This window comes from Barbus barbus (assembly GCF_936440315.1).
Source record: "Barbus barbus genome assembly, chromosome: 24".
Classification (NCBI taxonomy): domain Eukaryota; kingdom Metazoa; phylum Chordata; class Actinopteri; order Cypriniformes; family Cyprinidae; genus Barbus; species Barbus barbus.
In genome coordinates, this window is record NC_136752.1 from 14,318,186 (window position 1) to 14,339,333 (window position 21,148).

The following is a 21,148-nucleotide window of genomic DNA, read 5'->3' on the forward strand; positions in this document are numbered from 1 at the left end:
ACACTTTCACTCAACTTTGATCATGCTTTTTAAAGGACCAAACTGGGTCAAAGCCTTTCACCTTTGTTTGTGAAGTTTTGTAAATTATGTGCACCTCACATTTTTTTTTAGTTGTCTTGATGAAAAGAACAGGATGCTGCCATTCAGAAGTTGCTCATTGATCAATGCAGTCTTCCTGTTGGAACATGGAAACCTAATATGAGTGAAGGCAATACCACACCACCACTGCTATACATAGATTGGCCTCAGGGGTGTGGGCCTTTATGACACATGCACTTCCTTGGACATGGCTTGCAACTTGTCAGGGTACTACAGCCTCATCATGTCTCACTCTTACTGCTTCTTTCCTGCTGGGTGTTTTCCTGTAGAGAGAGACAGTGCCTATTCTTATTTTGCAAAGATGTAGCCTATACACTCCCAAGAAATTAAATTAATACATTTATTCATTCACTTCCACATGTACAGAGATGCTCATAGATTGTATTTGTTTTAATGAAATGTATTTATTTATTTATGCACTCTCACGTGTTTATAAATTGTATTTTATAACATTTTTTAAGTAGAAATATATGTAAAATGTTTTATATTTTGATTTATTTTTATGCAAGCACACAAATTTAATAGAAAACAACACTATAAATGGATGCACATTTCTTTCTTCAGTAGAACACATTAAAGAGGGCCAGACTATTGTTTTGGACCCCATTAACTTTCATTGTATAGACGAAAACAGTTAAAACACAACAAAATATCTTATTTTATGTTCCACAGAAGGAAATGTGACAGATATATAATACGATATGAGCATATTAGTACATTTTGGCACAATTTGTATTTCTAGGTGACACCAGGCCGGCATGTTAATGTTAATGATGTAAGACTGTGATCAGTGTCGTGAGCATTACACTGCAGTTGACTAGTAATGAATGTGCAGTGAATTCTGTGTATTCTCATAAGCTGAACCAGCTGAACTTCAGCCCTGGTTTTACAGTACTGTATGCTTATTTTTGGAGAAGGTCTTGCCAAGTTGTCTATCAGAATTGGCAGTACATCACAACATCTGTGGCGTTGTAAAATAACTAATAGTTTGCTGAATAGTTTATTTTGGACAGAACTGTTAGATCCAGGGGAAAATGTTAAGCTTCAATTAAGCCATTATTTTGGGTATGGCACAGTGTTTTTTTCTTTGGTTCTTCGCGGAATGTTTACCATAATGACTTTAGGGTTTTTAACTTTAAGGTCATGACCCTTCTCAAGCTTACTGGGTCAAAGTAATGTTTTTTTCTCTTGAAACCTGAACACCTATTATTATTAATTCAGATGTTTTTATTTTATTATAATCTCCTTGGTACCAGTTAAGCTAATATATTATTATTTCTCTAATGTAATTGAAGCATTTTGTCTGTTTATGTGACTAATTTCTGTTTCTGTTTCAGATTTAAGAGCAGATGTACAGTGGTTCAGGAGCATTGCTGCTATTACAGAAATAATGACATGAGTAAGTTTATTATTTACAAAATGAGTTATTTAAAGCTGCAGTCTGTAACTTTTGGTGCTATAGCGGTTAATAAACAGAACTGCATGTGTCTTGATAAGCCAGAAACACAGTTTGGCAAATGGATTAATGATGTACTTGCTTATTTATATTAATTTTGTACATTTTGAACATTAAAAAAGTTATGGATTCAACCATTAATTAATCAGTTATTAATATTTTATACATTACCATTCAGTCGTCTTAAAAATCACTACGTTTATTTTTTGCCTGGTATACTTACGCATTTATTCACAAGGGAAAGATTTATAAGTGAATGTAGGTTTTTTTTGTTTCATTACAAAATTTCTTCTTTGCCTTATAAAGACTGTAGAATATTTGATATGAGAAATTTCTCTATAATATCAACATCTACTGCAGGCCTTCTGTCTTCTGATTGATAGTTTATACTTTTTAGCTGAAAAAATGCCTTTTAGTATATTATTAAAACTTCAGGTCATGTTACAAATGTTGATCTGCTGTTAAATATTTAGAATAAATTTTATATTGTTTATATGTTTTATATTGTAATATTACAGGAATCAAGTAACTTTGCCATACAGTGTTTTTTTGTTTGTTTTTTAAGAAAAAACAGGCTTTTGAGGAAAGTTTAATTTTGTATCTCTCAATCATCATTGCATTGCATTATATGTTTTGCCCCACAATTAAAAGTACAGAGCCTTGAACATTTAAGTGTCATCTTACGAGACATATTATTCGGATAACTGATATTTATATACATTTTATGCAAGTAGTCTGCAATACTACAAAAATCTCATTCTGAAATTAGAATTTCATCTTGTAAATATCAGCATCTGCCCAAAATAATTGGATAAGTTTCCCAGTTTTGGCTTCTTAATAAAATTGAGGTGTTATTTCTTTCTCAAGTATGAGCTCCATATTGTCCTATATCATACTAAATGGGTAAAAAAAACACATATGCAATTTTTCAATAAACTATTCAATTTCTGAATATTGTTTTATAGGTCAGCCGTTAAGTTAAGATTACTCAAGGAGTATATATTAAACAAATGACTTTTATTACTTTATAAAATCTGTGATTATAATGAAAGTTTTTCTGTTTTTTGTTTTAAGGAGGTGGCTAATGCTAACATGTGGTGCCTCCAATCTCACACCCGAATGAAAGCACATACACCCCACAGGGACCCACAGCAGGCTTTTCTACCTTGACTTCAGAGTCCTCTGATTGACCCTGCACACAAAAACATTCATATTCACTCGCAGCTTCTGTCTTGCCCACCGATTGTCCTCATCCTACATCCTGTGACAAGCTCCTCTCTTCCTTCCTTAGAGCAAGCAGGCCTTTGGAGGTAAGTTTGCTTTTGAATGAATTATTGCATTTTATTCCTCTTGTGTCATTGTATAATTTTAATTTAATAATTTAGAAGGCACTATTATACACTAAAACCCACATTTATTTATTCATTTAAAGTGTACCTAATTTAAATTGCATTAAATAATTTTTTTATTTTTTTGTTACCCAGGTTACAAATGTCTACCTCACGCTTAAAGGTCCTCTCTCTACAACTGCGACCCTGAACACACTACAAAAATGACCTCTAGCATAGACCGGTAAGTCCTCGGTTGACCCCAAACCATCCTGTGAAGAAAGGATTCCGTTAACAATAGCCACAATCTCCAACACGTATTAGGTAAACACAGCAAAACAATAAAATGACTAATAAAAACAACATTTGGGATGGGCGATATATCGGCAGACAAGCTTTATAGGCCTTGAATGGTTAAATATACACACTCGTATGTGTCAAAATGGCCGTCTTTGTAAGTATCCTCAAAAACACAGTAATTTAGGTCTTAAGTGGAAAACAAACAGCTGAGAAAGAAAACACATATGTAACAATATATTGCATCCGGGCAGCTCTTAAAGTGACAGCAGTCTAATAGACCTTCATGTCTCTCACTGCTCTTGCCTAAATCACTGTTGTAATTGTAATAAGAAGAAATATGCACAAATATGCAAACCTGTAAAAGCTTTGTTCGTCTTCGGATCACAATTTAAGATATTTTGGATGAAAACTGGGAGGCTTGTAACTATCAAGCCGAACTAAGCTTTTACAGGTTTGGAACGCCATGGGGGTAAGTGATTTAATGACAAAATTTTCATTTTGGGGTGGAGTAACCCTTTAATATCTATATTCGTAAACGGCTTTCGTTTCCTAGTAGATGCAGTTGTAACACACCCATGGCCAGTTGCTATAGTGACTACAGTGAATGGAATGACATTAAACATGCCCACTCTGGCCAGCCTCACTGCAACTGGCTTCCTTCTAACTGGTTGGGCCTGTTGAGTGACAGTGAGATGGGCCATTGTGTGGCGGCGGTGTGGAATTTTTCAGGCTAATCTCTGGATTACCACTACGCTGAATAGAGCAGCAGCTCCATTTTCCTCTATCAAAGGTTTCCAGGTGAAGTAACTGGAGATGGCACCTACGGTTGAAAACAGGAACCATACGGTGCCTGCACAATCTGTATTCTCTTACCATATTCAGAAAATCTGTATATTTTTGAGAGTTGCACTTCCTCTCATCTCTCAGACAGCATGAGCTCTAAGTGGCCCTTCAGGACACGGTCAAACATAGCTAGATCGAATGCAGGGCAATTTCTAACTTATTTAATTTGAATTTATATGATGTCCATTGTAGTAGACCAACTGTTTTATACAGTAGTTTATAATGCAGGGTGTCAGTTATGTTGTCAGAACAACTTCTGTGTGTTTCTACGAAGCTACAAATACACCTTCACTAAACCGATGTGTGTTTCTGCAAAGCACAGTTTGTGTTTATTTGATTTGATAAAAAAAAAAAAAAAAAGCTAGCAAGTGAAAATGAAGCTCCACAACATGGGGTCAGAGGTACTTGTTTTTCTTTTCCTATTTTTTTTTTCTGAAATATATTTGTATATTTGTCATGCTTAAATGTCTCTTCTGTGGGGAAAAAGTAATAATAATAATAAGTTTTGAATATTTAATGTTTAGCATACTGGATGTTTGCATTGAGTTACATTTTAAACTAAAGCCCATCTACATTAAATGCTAATGTAATTACAATAGAACTATTAATAATAATGCAAAGTATAAGCTGCTGCAGGAAATAATTACTTATTAACTGATTGTAGAAACTGCAGATTTATTATACACATGATTAATTATTATTTTGATGGAAGAGACGCAACACATGTGCAGTGCTTGCTTTTTCTTTTTTAACACTGGTACATTTTGTGTTTTCAAATCCAAATCCAAATAAAAGATTCTTTATAAGTTTCTCCTCTCAGAACTGAGAAAGATACAAAAACTTACCTCATTTGAACTATAATACTTTCTTTAGTGAATCTTTAATTTTCATAATTGCATTTTTAGTTGAAGTTTAAACCAAGTTTGTAATCACTTTTTAATAAGGTGGCAAGCAATTATGCACTCTCATCCTCGCCTCCTGAAGTGATGAGACTGGTCTTACCTGCTAGACAGTTAAGCCAAAGTGAAACTGCTAAAACACTTTTAGTGCAAACAGATAAATTTAGACTTCACCATGCAGACACCTATCATCATGATTGCCTTTGTTAATGTCTACAAAGCTGTGTTAACCTTTATGACTAAATTTCGGCCTGACTTTGGGACACGTCACAGTGTGTTAGTCAAGGTTCTCTGGTTTGAACTTCATTAATTCTTTCTTACGATGGAAAATTCTTACGTTTCATGTCAGGTTTAAGTATTAAAATACGCTAAAATATAAATATGTGCACGTAAAACAATATCAGTAGAGCAACACATGAGATTAAATGTAACTCAAAACTTAGTCTCAGCAAATATCCATGGGACTCATTGCTGTATGAGTTGCTCCATCATTATGAACTTATCACACATATTCTCTTGTTACAATCAAATTTCTTCAGACATTTATATTGTTCTTTCTTAATGATGTTTTGAATTGTCATATCTGATATTTTTCCCCATACACACATTTGATACTTTCCAAACACCGTCTGACAGCAACTTGGGTGAAGCTCAGTCTCCAACTTCAAAACTAATTGTCGAAACTGGTAAATATTAGTCTTAAATATAATGGTTGCCAAGCAATAAGACATCAACATTGTGACTTGAGTTCAAGTTAGGAGTCTCAAGTCCACATCTCTGATTTTCACTGATGAACATTTCGTTGAGCAAATCTAGGTCAAATGTGTGTTGAACAGTTCTGGGCTGCTCTGAAAACTCTCAAATAAAAGTTACAGTTTGGTTGAATACAGATAAACTAGGACACTTAAGCTTTATTGAGAGTTATACATTACATGCTTGAATTTCATGACTGAGTTTATTAATGAATGCTTCAACCCATTTGACCATACAGTAAAAGTCTATGGGGTCCCAAAGTCAACAGTGGACTTTCATTTTATGGACCAAAAATATGGGAACATTAAAAAAAAAAAAAAGTAATTTTTTTCCACAGAAGAAAGTAAGTTCTATAGGTTTGGATCCACATGAGAGTGAGTACACTATCAATGTAAAACTAGTAGAATACAAAAATACAGTAAAATCAGAACTATTGTGAAATAATATTACAATTTAAAATAACTTTTCTATTTTATCATATTTTAAAATATAATTTATTTCTGTGAATTTTCACCATCATTCATTTCAGCACTCTTCAGTGTCACATGATCGTTCAGAAATAGTTCAATATGCTGATTTGCTGCTTATTTGTTATCATCAGTGTTGAAAACAGTTGTGCTGCTTAATATTGTTTTGCAAATGTTTATTTATTTTTGACTTATTCCATTTTTTGGTTGAATAGAAAAATGAAAAGAACAATTTATTAAAACAGAAAATTTTCTAACATTATAAATGTCTTTACTGTCATTGTTGATCAATTTAATGTGTTCGTAGTGAATAAATGTCGTCTAAATATCATAATAGTATCATAATATTTAGGTGAACATTCATTCTAAATGAATATGGGTCATTGTCAGTTATCGTATTTAAAAACAATGCCAGTGGTAAAATGATCAGGAACTGTCCCACTTCCTGTATTAGTTTAGCAAAGTGTACTTTATGTGGCAAACACTGCTGACATATTTTTAAGTCCTACTCCAAATATTGGCTCTTAATGTTTGCCGGTGCCAGGAATTGATATCTCTCTATAAGATATACTCTTCTTTTCAACGATCCTTGGCAAACTTTACATTTGATGATAAACATGGCTAATTGGGCACACATTGAGCCTCTGTGTATACTTGGTGATCAATACTGTCCTCTGAAACATCTTTATAGCATTGTTGTGTTCATACTGTTGGTTTGTTTGCCTTACAGGAGTCAGTAAGATAGCAGACTAGTGACAAAAACAGTCTCTCTCACAACACAAACACTATTAAAGTTAATGATCAGCCATTCACATCTTCAATGTGCGTGTGTCGAAGAGAGAATGGATAAACGTTAATGCACAAACACCACGTTGTTTTTGTAGTATAAATGTAGGTCATCATATTTTTCTGCTTCAAATTTTTCAAACGAGCTCCGTTTAAGTATACAGAAATGATCCACATTTTCAAAACAAGTCGTTCGTAAAGCAATCAAGTGGATTGTGTGAGAAGGAAAATGCTGCACTATGAGTGTGCAGTGACTAATAGATTTGTTTGTGTCTTTAAAACAATTACAGCACTCCTCTCACTTTAATGTGTGTGTTGTCACTGTGGAGGGTCTTTTAGATTGAGCTACTTTAAGCTTAAAGACAGGTGTTTAATGCAGTCATTCAGAGTCGTGAGCCGATACACATGCTCTTATCCTGGCAGCAGGCTGTAGTGGCAGATGCGGTGACACATTTGGAGGCGAATGATGTTGAAAGATGAGTGTGAGGCTTAATATGCAACCGAAGCATTCATTTGCAATTCGTACATAACGTGATGGGATTCTGGCTCCAAGGCTGGAAAATGTATGATGTATTCAATGAGTATGTGTCATGTGATGAATGAATTGATATCTTATATGCTAGTGTACTTCAGCATATATAGTATGTATGTAATATAGCAATCTAGCAAAATGCACTAAAATTATTGATGACGCATCTCGCACTTATGGGCATGTCCAGTTTTTTGTCCAATAAAAATCTCACAGGAATAAATGTTTATGCCTTTAGCAATAGCAAATAGCAAAGAATCAATAAAATCGATCAAATATATATTTTAAATTGATGACAGACATTTATAATGTTACAAAAGATTTCTATTTCAAATAAATGCTTTCGTCGAAGAATCCTGCAAAAAAAAAAAGGCTCATGGTTTCCACAAAAATATTAGGCAGCATCACTTTGTTTCTTGTTTCTTGAGCAGCAAATCAGCATATTAGTATGATTTCTGAAGGATCATGTGACACTGAAGACGGGAGTAATTCATCACAGGAATAAATGACATTTAACGCGATAAAATCAGTTATTTTCAATTTTACTGATCTAAAAAAAAAAAAATTACAGTTTTGGTTTTTGCTTTATTTTTGAGCAAATAAAGACTTGATGAGCACAAGTGAGATTAAAGAATAAAGTCATCACCAACCCCAAACTAAGGCCTATTGGCTTATGACTTTTTTTTTTTTTTATAGGACAAACTGAAATTGAGGAAATATTAACTATAATGGCAATTTCTGACTCCTCTTAATTGTCCTAATTAAATTATGTTAGCTAATCTTACTTCCTCATATTGTATGCGCCCACCGTTTCGAGCAGATGGCTTTGAATTTCACAGCGCAGATATAAATATCTTTTTGTTTGGCCGCCAGATCAGTTGACGTCAATGTATTTTTTGTACTCAGATGTTAGACATTATTTTCTTATCTTTTTCTCTTTATTTTCTTTTTCTATATCCTGTGTCACTTCATATTTAATGAATATTCCTAATTAAAAATGCCGTTTTCACATCAAGCAATAAAATTGACCATATAATATGGCATTATTAGAGCAGCGGGTGCAAACACAAAATGCAAAATGCACACTGTATATACCCAGCCTGTTGTTTGCAGTCTTTAATCTCGTAACTTTGCAAATACACATTCATACGGTTGACTTGCATCTCGTCTCACACACACAAAAACACTCATTCAATCGTGTGCACGCACCAAATGAAAGGTCATTGTGATCTCTGCGGTTCCAGAGACAGATGCACATTTTGTACACCCTGTGCAAAAGACCTATAATCTCAAGGCTAAAAAAGACTGCTGTGTCGTGTTGAGATGACCTTAAAGAGCTCATCCAGAAATTAAAGCTGCCATTTACTCAACCCCTTGTCATTTCAAACCCATACTACTTTGGAGCTGAGAAGCAGCTATGACATCAGTCATGAAATCAAATCCCAATCACGACCGTTACAAACTGATTTCAGTTCCCTTGCCCTGACCAGCTGGTCTCGTTTTCTGTCTTGTGCTCTCAAAGCAGCTGAGTCAGAGAACACTGGGTATCTAAATATATACTGACACACACAGCGCCCCTACAGGCCTTTATATCCACCTCCACCGCTGACCTACTGCCGGCTTAAGCAATGATTTATTGCATGACCTGATTATGATTAAATATTGTGGGGTGTCAAAAGAAAAGGCTTGCACATTTCCTTTTGATATTTCCTCATTAACTCATTTTCTCGCCCTCTTGTCGTTCCAATCCTGTGATTGTATTTTTTTCTGTGAAACACAAAATGTTGGAGATTGTTTGAGTCGCTCTTTTTGTTACAATGAATGGGAGCAGAAAGGTTCATAAAAGTTCATGTGTCGACAATATTTGATTCAGGAATGAATTTTTCTGGATCTTTTCAGTGAATCTGTTGATGCAGTTCACAAAACCGGTTCTTTAGTTCTGACTCAGTGATTCCGTCTCAGCAGTTAAAGCGATAAAGAGGTCAATTCTGTTATCAGTTTCTCACCCTCATGTCATTCCACACACATAAGACTTTTGTTTATCTTCGAAACACAATGAAACCGAAGAGATTTTTGTCTCTCCACTGAAAGTTCATTCCAACAGCTTTAAAGGTATACTGTATATGTGAATAAAAGTTTATAAGTGAATGAAAGCCTAACAAATAAAAATGACAGCACACAACAAAATTGCTTAATGATATAATGAAAATGATTCAAATTATTAAATTGAAAACAGAAAAAAATAGTTAAAATATTAATAAAACTATTTAAATGATGCTAAAATAACGCTGCCTTGAAGATTCACTATTAGCGAATAATGATTTAAACTTAGTTCTGTTCCTCTCACAATGCTATCATATATATGACTTTAGACTTGTGTCCTTTTTGAAAGCTTCGGTGCCTTATTAATTTTCAAGGGACAATCACTTTGAATAAATGGTTCAGCCTCAAATATAAACATTTTAACATAATGAATGCTGTTGTGATTACAAACACTGGAACAGATGAGGAGTGAAACTGTCTTTAATTGGCCAATCACACAGCTGAGTAGAGCTCGCATTGGTCAAGCTGGTCTAACCTCTTTTACTATGGCTCTCTTTTCAGGGATGACAGCAGTATCTTTGATGGGTTGATGGAAGAAGATGAGAAGGACAAAGCAAAAAGGTGATTTAGACAAGCAAAAGATATGATTATAATTATGATTCCTCAAAGGGAATTTCCTATCTTTTACCTTGAGTCGAACTCCTGTTATGAGCCAACCCTTTATTCCATTATCTCATGCAAGAGTGGTTTAAACATGATTCAATACACCAGAGGATTGTATAGACAAGTCCTTTTTCACGGTAGTATATCTAAATTACTTTTGCACCAGGAATAGAAACTTAAGTGTGACCTAGTTATGACTGTTTAAACCTGAGTGCACAGCTTCACCCTCATTTTCTGTATACAGTCACAGAACCGTGAAATGCTTTCTCTCTGCACTGCCAGATTTTTCGTAGATTAGATAGTGTCCCATTATCATTTTGAGGAGTAAATTGTAGAATATAAGAAAACTAAAAGACATGATGTGTATTTTAGTGCTTAATTGTGACTTTTGAAAACTTCTCAAATGGCAATTAAATTATGTAATTACTCTATTATCTGGAAGTCAGCAATTGATTTCCACTGGAATTTTCCACCTCTTGTTTTTCCACCTACAGAGTTTCTAGGAACAAGTCGGAGAAGAAGAGACGAGACCAGTTCAATGTGCTCATCAAGGAACTGGGCACCATGCTGCCGGGCAACACCCGCAAGATGGACAAGTCTACCATCCTACAGAAGAGCATCGACTTCCTGCGCAAGCACAAAGGTTACTGCAGTGCCATACCAAATAATCGGAACCAAATTGGTCTTTCTTTTATTTATTTTTTTCGAAAAGGAAAGTAAATTCAATATTTTCATTGCCTAAAAGGTTAGTTAACTAAATTGGAGCAATAATATGCATTTAAATATTACAGAAAACAAATGAATAAATAAAAAATGATCTGTAATGGTTTTATTTAATATTTTCAGTCAATGGTTTTTGTGGCATAAGTTGATTTCACAAGCCAGACCGTTTACTATAGATGAATTCTAGCCAAAAACCGCCCACTTAGACGGGATGGAGCCATCTGATGACATATAAAATGGAATGTGAAACATCCAACACGGTTTGCTTTTTTCACACAACATATAGGAGTTGGTATTTCTGAAATCAATAAGACAATAGTACACAACAAAGTGGTAGCTCATTCAATTTCTAGTAAATAAGTTAAATTTGGACAGATTCCATTTGCCATTATTTTTATGGATGATGCCATTTCTAAAAGTGGTGTGTGTGGGCTGGACAGAGATTGAACTGTTTGGTGCAGTGCTAAAAACTTTTAGAAAACTGAATGCAATACCAAATATAAATATTATAATTAATGAAATATATTAAAAAGGTAAAAGTGATAATATTATATTAGATAAAACTAAACTACAACTTGAGAAGCTAGAAACGCAAAACAAATTCAAAATAAAAACAACTCAAATATTAAAAAAGAACCAAAAAAAAACAGTTTTAGGTGTCTGATATTACTAGGTATGTGATTCAGTTATACGTATATAAAGTAAATGTTTATAATTAAACAGACATTTAGTTTATTAACCCGATGAAGTAAAGCGTGTATGTTTTAGTTCCTTGTCCGGTATTTAAAACCAAAACCTTATTGTTTGTGTTGTCTTTCCATCAGAAATTGCCGCACAGTCCGAGTCAAGTGAAATCCGTCAGGACTGGAAGCCACCTTTCCTTAGCAATGAGGAGTTCACACAGCTGATGCTGGAGGTGAGGACTTACTCATACATACGGACTTGCCTAAACCCCCCCTACTAATGTGTATTCATTCAGTAAACACTAAAACTGCAGAATTATTGATATTCTTCATTTGCTTTATTTTTTAGGCACTAGATGGCTTCTTTTTGGCCATCATGACAGACGGAAACATAATCTACGTCTCAGAAAGTGTCACGTCTTTATTAGAACATCTACCTGTGAGTATGAACCCACTGCATTTATTTAAACAAAATTAAAGTAAAATTAGCAATTTTGTCAAATATTATTACAATTTAAAATAACAGTTTCTGTTCTATATATATATTAAAATGTGTTTAATACTGAGATGGTATAGCTAAATATTTAGCAGCTATTACTCCAAATCATTCTAATATGCTGATTTGGTGCTTGAGAGTCATTTTTTATTATTATTAATGCTGAAAACGGTGATACATTTTGTTTTTCAGGATTCTTTGCTAAAATGAAAATTCCAACTTAACATATTTTGTAACATTATGAATGCTTTACTGTCACTTTTGACTAATTTAATGCATTGTTGATGAATAAAAAAAAATAATTCTTAAAAAAACACTGCTGACTATGCGACAGCCATATTCAAATGAGCAGTATCACAATTCTGATATGAATACAGAGTTTGATATTGCATCCATGTATTTGTTACAAAAATAACTAGCTTTACGGTGTAAATATGAGAGATACTGACAGTCTGTTGTTGTGTTTTCAGTCTGATCTTGTGGATCAGAATCTGTTGAATTTCCTTCCACTGGGTGAGCACTCAGAGGTGTATAAAGCTCTATCCACACACATGCTGGAGGGAGAGACCCTCACCCCAGACCACCTAAAAAGTAAGAATCCCTCTCAAACATGCTGTTTTTGCACATTTATCATCTCATCATGATCAAAAAATTATTCTGGTCTGTCTCTCTCTTTGTTATTGTCTAATTTCTTTGAGCACAGATCACTAGACAAGAGCTTATTAATGCTGTTTTCTTGTTTTTGTTTTGTTTACTTCCCTGCAGCAAAGAACCAGTTAGAGTTCTGTTGCCACATGCTCCGGGGCATGATCGACCCGAAAGAGCCTCCCGTTTATGAATATGTCAAGTTCATCGGAAACTTTAAATCCCTCAACACTGGTGAGTGTCAGAACGAGTGCCTGCACCATCAGCCGAGTCTTTCATATGGATCCATATATTGAATTACCCAGCCAAGTGCTTGATTGCTTGTGCTTCTTATGAGAGTAGATGGAGCAAGGATCATTAATTGAATGTTGCGAAAGGTCAGTGTGCCAAAGAAACAGGCTTCTGACCCAGATTTTGAGATGGAAAGTTGACCGTTTGTGGCTTAAGGTGAAGTGTATAATTTGACGGGCGTCAGTAAATATAATTGTAAAAATAATGAATGAAGGTTTTCAAACAGCCTTTGTTTGCACAAATAGATAGTCCCACCCCAGACTCACACCATTGGTGGAGCCCATGTTGGTTGGAATGATCAAACAAACAGAGCCATGTTTTTCCCACAGAGCCGCTGTGTTTACACTTTTCAGGGGAATCGACCTACAAATAGATTTAATTATACAGTAGTTGATGAGGGAGTATTTAAACCTTTAAATAATATAGAATAATATATATAATAAATACAGGAAATATGTTTTAATCCTGTCAGTGAATGTATTGACCAACAATACATGTTTTATTTATTTATAATTTTTTATATAATTTTATATTGTTACATCAGCAACAATAAAGATGAGATAAAAAAAGTCACCATGATGATAATTAAACCATTTTAATTAATTAAAATGGATAATACATAAGGATACTCATATTCTATTTCAGGAGTTCAGGTTAATAAGTCCTTTATATGCTTGAAAAGTTAACTAACAAATGTTTAATGGTGGAGAAGTACAATTTGTCATAGTTTGATACATTTTTGTCCTTTTGCAAAACTATTTTTAATATTATTTTTGTAGATTATTTATGATCCTTCTAATTTGCTTATTTTGATGCTCAAGATGCTTAATGCATTTATTATTATTATCAGTGTTGAAAACAGTTAATATTGTTTGCTCTTTTTTGTTTTCATTTTGTTCACATTTTTTTAATCATTGTCACTTTTAATGGTAGCAGGTATTAATTCCTTTTTTTTTTTTTTTTTATTAAAAACAAAATAAAAAGCTGATCCAATTTTTTTAATGGTAATTTAACTTATGACAGGTATGTCTTTTAAATTAATTCCTCTAAATTATACAAGGAACAATGATCATATTTAATTTTCAATTATATTTATTAATTTTAGTGAGTGTAAAATGGACTAAAATGAATGAACGTGACATTGAACAAAATATTGACAAAATTTAACATTTTTGTCAACATTAAACATTTTCGTCCAAAGACAAGCTATGTCTAAAAATGAACACTGCAGAAATGTACTGTTTTCGATACAAAAAGAGTGTCTTATACCTGAATGAATATTTAGTATTTGACGTTTCCTCGCAGGTGCTGCCCCTAGTGGTAGGCTAAATAAAATAAGATGATTGTTTATCATTTCTCTTAAAACAAGTCCATTCATGAAGATTTGCTTGTCTTTTCCTCTGTAGTGCCTAACTCAACACGTAACGGCTTTGAGGGAGTGATCCAGCGATCGCTGAGGCCCATATTCGAAGACCGAGTGTGTTTCATAGCAACTGTGAGGCTAGCCAAGCCTCAGTTTATCAAGGTAGGCTAAGCCAAAGCCGACTTGGCACTTTCTCATTGGTCCCGTGACTTCTAATATTTGCCTGACAGACAGTGACAACCTCCGTGAGATCTGTTATGTATACATTCATCATGACACGGGGTGAATGTATGTGTGTGGGCGTGTTGATAGACACTGTACATGTTTGTGCAAGAATTGGCTTTGTTTCGGAAGACACTGATAAATGACCAGCATGCAAAACACTCAGTTTGAGAAGTAGGTCACTTGGTTTCTGTTCTCATTTTTGTCTGCTAGATGTGCTTATAAGTAAGAACGCTCTTGTTTATAACCTCTGTTCCACAGGAAATGTGTACTGTGGAGGAGCCCAATGAGGAATTCACCTCCAGACACAGTTTAGAGTGGAAATTCCTCTTCTTGGACCACAGGTACAAACTTCATCTGTTCTCACGACTGTTTTTGTTAGCTCATTGTCAAGCACACACATCACCTTCCCTCTCCAGAAAAACTAAAGAGTACCTCTGCTAGTTAGTTTCACTTAGGCCCAGATATTATCTGCCTCAGGTGATCCGATCACTAGAGGCCAGATGAGATTTTACTCTGGATAGAATGCGTCACATGTGACCTCTTGCTATTAGATTTCAAGCAGAGGATCTCTAATTTCATGGCTGTATATCTACAGATACATCACTATGTCAGTGTGTTACTAAGACAGAGGGAAAGAAAGAAAGGCAGAAAGAAACATGGAAATCAGGAAAGAAAGAAAAAAGAAGGAACAGAAGAATGAAAAAGCAGCAGAATTATAAAATAATGAGGGCTAAAGCTGAAAGAAAAGAAAGAAAAACGAGCAAAGTAATAAAGTGTGCTTAATTAAATAGATTGAATTGTGTACTTAAAATAAGTTTAAGTGTACTTAAATATTTAGAATATTAATAAAATAAGACCACTGAAGTGTACACAGAGTACACTTTAATGACTGTTACTTAACACACTTTAGTATCCTTTCAAAGTGTGCACTGTGTGATATTGTCAAATTAAAAACTTTACTTTAAAATGCAGCGGGGAAAATAAGAATTGTGTCACCATTTTTCTCAGTAAATATATTTCTAAAGGTGCTGTTGACATGACATTTTCACCAGATGTCGATAACAACCCAAGTAATCCATACACACAGAAAAAGCAAAACAAATCATTTCAGAAATTAAGTTATGTGTAATAAAAGGGAATGACACAGGGAAAGAATATTGAACTACTGAAATTTAGTTAATACTTAGTTTGTACAAAAGCCTTTGTTGGTAGGTAATGACAGCTTCGAGATGCCTCCTGTATGGAGAAACTAGTTGTATGCGTTGCTCAGGTGTGATTTTGGCCCATTCTTCCACATAAACAGTCTTCAAATCTTGAAGGTTCTATGGGCCTCTTCTATGAACTCTGATCCTTAGTTCTTATGTTCTTTTGGATTCAAGTCAGGTGATAGGTTGGGCCATTCTAGCAGCTTTATTTTCTTTTTCTGAAACCAATTGAGAGTTTCCTTGGCTGTGTTTGGGATCATTGTCTTGCTGAAATGTCCGTCCTCATTTCATCTTCATCGTCCTGGTACTGTAGGTGTTGGAACTGAACCAGCTAATATTAATTTTCACTGACAAGGGGCAGGATTGCTTTCTAATTACTGATAGATTTCAACTGGAGTCTTGGCTTTCCATGCCTTTTTGCACCTTCCTTTTTTCATGCATTCAATACTTTTTCCCTGTGTCATTCCATTTTATTACACATAACTTAATTTCTGAACTCATTTGTTTTGTTTTCTTTGTATGTTTGGCTTACTTGTGTTGTTACCGACATCTGGTGAAAATTTCATGTCAACAGCACCTTTAGAAATATATTTATTGAGAAAAATGATGATGATGTGTTCAATACTTATTTTACCCACTGTACAGTGCTGTGAAAAGGTTTTTGCCCCTTCCTGTTTTTTTTTTTGTTTTTTTCCTATTTATCACACTTAAAAGATTCAGATCATCAAACAAACTTTAATATTACACAAAGATAATGCAAGTAAATACAAAATGCAGTTTTGAAATGATGATTTCATTTATTAAGGGAAAAAATCTGTCCAAACCTACCTGGCCCTACATGAAAGGGGGGGGGGGGGGTGGTGATGGCGCAGTGGATAAGACACATGCCTTTGGTGTGAGAGACCTGGGTTCGAATCCACTGTGAGACACCAATGTGTCCCTGAGCAAGACACTTAATCCCTAGTTGCTCCAGAGGCGTGCGACCTCTGACATATATAGCAATTGTAAGTCGCTTTGGATAAAAGCGTCAGCTAAATGAATAAATGTAAATGAATAAATGTAAATGTAAATGTAATGAAAGATTAATTGCCCCCTCCTGTTAAATCATGAAAGAACTGTGATTAACCACATTATTTTAGAAAGCGGAGTTAAATTTCTCTAGCCAAACCCAAGCCTGATTACTGCCAGACCTGTTGAATCAAGAAATCACTTAAATAGAACCTGTCTGACAAAGGCCATCTAAGGGCAAAGATGAAAGTTCACCGCCGTCGGTCCCCGCCTCCAGTTATCCCTGTCGGGGTTGACTCTACCCCGACGCCCCTTACTCCGGTTCTCCATAACGATGACTGGACTCGATGAATTGATTAAAGAGCAACTCATCGTGCTGTGATCTAAAGAAATTCAAGAACAGATGAAAAACAAAATAGTTGACATGTGTCAGTCTGGAAAGGGTTATAAAGCCATTTCTAAGGCTTTGGGTCTCCAGCAAACCACAATCAGAGCCATTATCTACAAATGGAGAAAACTTGGAACAGTGGTGAACCTTCCCAGGAGTTGCCAGCCTACCAAAATTACTCCCAAGATCGCAACGACTCATCCAGAAGGTCATAAAAGAACCCAGAACAACATTTAAAGAAATTCAGGCCTCACTTGCCTCAATTAAGGTCAGTGTTAATGATTTAACAATAAGAAAGAGACTGGGCAAAAACGGCATCCATGGGAGAGTTCCAAGGCAAAAGCCATTGCTGACCAAAAAGAATACAAAGACTCGTCTCACATTTGTCAAAAAATATCTTGATTATCCCCAAGACTTTTGGGCAAATATTCTGTGGACTTTTGAGAAAAAAGTTGGAAATTTTTGGAAGGTGTGTGTTCCGTTACATCTGGCGTAAAACCAACACAGCATTTCATAAAAAGAACATCATATGTGATGGTCTGAAGCTGCTGGATGACTTGCCGTAATCGCTGGAACCATGAATTCTGCACTCTATCAAAAAGCCTGAAGGGTATTAATTAAATGTATTAACTTAGTTTTGCTTTTAGCACACTTGTTAGACTTTGCACTAATGCTTAACCTGGAAAAAAAAGAAAATAAATAAGAATTGTCAGTGTTATACAGGATGAAGGGCACAAGGTTTTTTTTTTTCAGACACTTGACAAATTCAAATAATTTTGTAGGATTTTTGTAGGATTGTAGTATTGTTGAAATGTGCAAAATGTTATGTAACAAACGGTTAGATTATAGAGAAATGCCTTATATTTTATATGAATTCTTCATCTTGACTCAAATCAGCGGACATATTTGTCACCATATTTTTTGAGAATGACCCCACTGAATGCATGTATGCAGATGATGTGAAGTTGCATTGTTGTATTTTGCAGGGCACCCCCCATCATTGGCTACCTACCCTTCGAGGTTCTGGGTACTTCAGGGTACGACTACTACCATGTGGACGACCTGGAGACTCTGGCCAAGTGCCATGAACACTGTGAGTTCATCTACTCTTAGTGTGTACCCGTGTCTCCCCACTTTTATAAATGGACAATGGTTTGAAATTTATGAATGAGTGGCACTGTTTTAACTTTGTAATAATAAGATGATTATTATCTCTCTCTCTGCAGTGATGCAGTATGGTAAGGGGAAGTCGTGCTATTACCGTTTCCTGACTAAAGGTCAGCAGTGGATCTGGCTTCAGACACACTACTATATCACCTACCACCAGTGGAACTCGCGACCGGAGTTCATCGTATGCACACACACTGTGGTCAGGTGAGAGTTTCAGAACATTTAACATCTGAACTACTAACAAGAAAGAAACAGCTGCCATCTTCTGCCAGTGATTTTACACTGAATCCTAGCAGTGCTTCTGTTTATAGAGAATTTCTTAGTTTTATTTATTTATATTTTATTAGTGATGTTTTCTTTTTGTCTCAGCTATGCTGAAGTGAGGGCTGAACAGCGCAGGGAACTGGGCATTGAGGAATCACCTCCTGAGATCTCAGCAGACAAGGTGAGACATTACTGATTGTGTGTATGCGCAACCAAAATTAAAAATGTGCTGTGTAAATGAGTTCAGACAGCTCATTTGCTTACTGACATGGTTGACAGCTATTAATGCACAATCACCGTTTCAGATCAACTGTAATACTGTGTAAGATTTCCGTTCAAACTGAAAGCAGAAATCTAAGCTATGCACAGCGGGTTCCGCAGCAAAATGCAAAACTGACATTTCATTCACTGACACGCTTCACTCGGAAGCGCTAAACCCGGCAGTGCATATACTTACTTGCCATAAACCCACCCAAATAAAAGCTTGCTGATTTTAGGTTTGAAAATGATGAAATTTCCTAAAACAAACAAACAAAAAAATAATACAGTAAAACAATTGTATTTTTATATAATACTCACTTATTATTTTAAAATGGTATTATCACACTTTATTCATTTTTTTTTTAACTAAATAAATAAAGTGCAATATTTTTTACTATTTTTTGTTTTTGTTATATTTAATGGGTCACACTGTGTTCAGTGTGGGCACCAAATACACCAATATATTTACACAAATTCAAATTTATCATTCAAAAAAACATTTATATTTTATTATATATGTATTTTATGCATTTTCTCAGTATATGTATTTTTCAACATGTATTCAGTATATTAATTTAATATATTTATTTATAATTTATATAAATGTTAATTAATAAACCTTTCAATTAACCTTTTTTTTTTTTTTTAAAGAATGCCCCTCCCCCAATTATGTTCTATTTTAATAATCAGTGATGTTCCACAGATGCTGGTGATAAATCTTAACTTGCACTGAACCCAGAACAACCCTATAATCCCTGTCTGTTTCAATCTGCTCAGTCTCAGGACTCTGGCTCCGAGTCCCAGTTGAACACCTCCAGCCTGAAGGACGCGCTAGAGCGATTCGATCACAGCCGCACACCCTCTGCCTCCTCACGGAGCTCCCGCAAATCCTCCTCACTCACCGCTGTCTCGGACCCCACGTGTATGTATTACATACCAAAGACAGAAGGTGGTTCTCAGAAACACAGCCATAGCATATTGAGATGTTTACACAGTGCTTTTACTGACCCATATACTGTATGTATGTTTGTGTGTCTGTAGCCACACAGACTAAGCTACAGACAGATCATAGCACACCCCCCCGCCAATCAGTGTCAGCCATTGAGATAACATCACAGCGGAGGTCCTCCATTAGCAGTCAGGTTGGTAAATGCCATCATTAATGAAACGTATGAAATCTAGTGTCCACACAAAAACCCATTTTAACATGGAAACAAACAGCAATTTAGGTTAAGAAGAGAAAATTCTAACATGAAATGAGTATTGACCCTGTGTGTCGCCCCTCTTCAGTCGATGAGTTCTCAGAACACAGGACAGACGATGGCAACATCTCTTGTGTCTCAGCCTCAGCAGCCTCAACCACTTCAGCCCAGTGTGCAGGTAATTCAACATCCCTATTACTGCATTCACTTTATCACTCTTGCTAATTAATGTCTGGGTCTTTGAGTGCCTGGTGCCACTAGAGCGAGCATGGTGGTCGATGTATGTATATCCCTAATTAACCTTTGACACATATAATCAATGAGATCTACGCCATTCTTTGGTGTGCCGCTGGCCCAGAGAGAGGAACGGTTGTCTTTTGAATTAATGAAGTTAATTCAGTCTATTCAACTACACAGTCTGTTTCACAATAAATAATTAGAAGTAATCATAGATGTACTGGTTTGTGTAGTTTGGCTGCTTTGGCATCACAGGAATAAATGAATTTTTAAATCATATTAATATAGAAAACGGTTATTTGAAAATGTAATATTTAAAAAAATTACTCTTTCTATTCCTTGATCAAAATAAATGGATCCTTGGTTTCTATATATATAAAAAAAAATCTTGCCAACCCCAAACTGAATAAGTTATACATAAATAATACAAATTACATTGGGATGCAATTTTTTTGTTCCAAAAAATATTTATTGGCATTTGTTTGAACATTAGAACAGTAATATGTTACCAATTGTTTAAAAAGGGATACAAATATTTAATTTTTAGAGGGATAGCTCACCCAAAAATTTAAATTCTGTAATTAATTACTCACCCTCATATTGTTCCAAACCCCTAAGACCTTAGTTCATCTTCGGAACACAAATTAAGATATTTTTTATGAATTAATGACAGGATTGTCAAGGGTTAGGTGCACTAACCCTTTAATAGAGATCTTTTCTCTAACAGGCTCTGATTTTCACACTGCTTAGTTTGCACTGTTAACAGTTTTGTTATTATCATTGCGCACACATTGAAATCATATCTTTGGTTTATTAAAATA

The 21,148-nt window shown here is 35.0% G+C and overlaps 1 protein-coding gene across 2 annotated transcripts in view; it reads left to right on the forward strand.

Moving 5' to 3' along the window:
- LOC306843919 (circadian locomoter output cycles protein kaput-like) overlaps positions 1–21,148 on the forward strand; it is a 55,610-nt gene that overhangs the window by 28,898 nt on the left and 5,564 nt on the right. The window contains exons 3-19 of one of the 2 annotated variants that reach the window (XM_079375640.1): positions 1,437–1,498; positions 2,630–2,865; positions 3,040–3,127; positions 10,065–10,124; positions 10,661–10,809; positions 11,714–11,805; positions 11,922–12,011; positions 12,539–12,659; positions 12,834–12,947; positions 14,411–14,529; positions 14,851–14,933; positions 18,180–18,286; positions 18,420–18,567; positions 18,733–18,808; positions 19,666–19,837; positions 19,930–20,030; positions 20,179–20,268. In XM_079375640.1, coding sequence (XP_079231766.1) covers positions 3,108–3,127; positions 10,065–10,124; positions 10,661–10,809; positions 11,714–11,805; positions 11,922–12,011; positions 12,539–12,659; positions 12,834–12,947; positions 14,411–14,529; positions 14,851–14,933; positions 18,180–18,286; positions 18,420–18,567; positions 18,733–18,808; positions 19,666–19,837; positions 19,930–20,030; positions 20,179–20,268 — 1,542 coding nt within the window. In that variant the 5' untranslated portion in view covers positions 1,437–1,498; positions 2,630–2,865; positions 3,040–3,107. Of the gene's footprint in view, positions 1–1,436; positions 1,499–2,629; positions 2,866–3,039; positions 3,128–10,064; positions 10,125–10,660; positions 10,810–11,713; positions 11,806–11,921; positions 12,012–12,538; positions 12,660–12,833; positions 12,948–14,410; positions 14,530–14,850; positions 14,934–18,179; positions 18,287–18,419; positions 18,568–18,732; positions 18,809–19,665; positions 19,838–19,929; positions 20,031–20,178; positions 20,269–21,148 lie in introns of those variants that run through there. The other variant, XM_079375641.1, reaches the window with a different exon arrangement.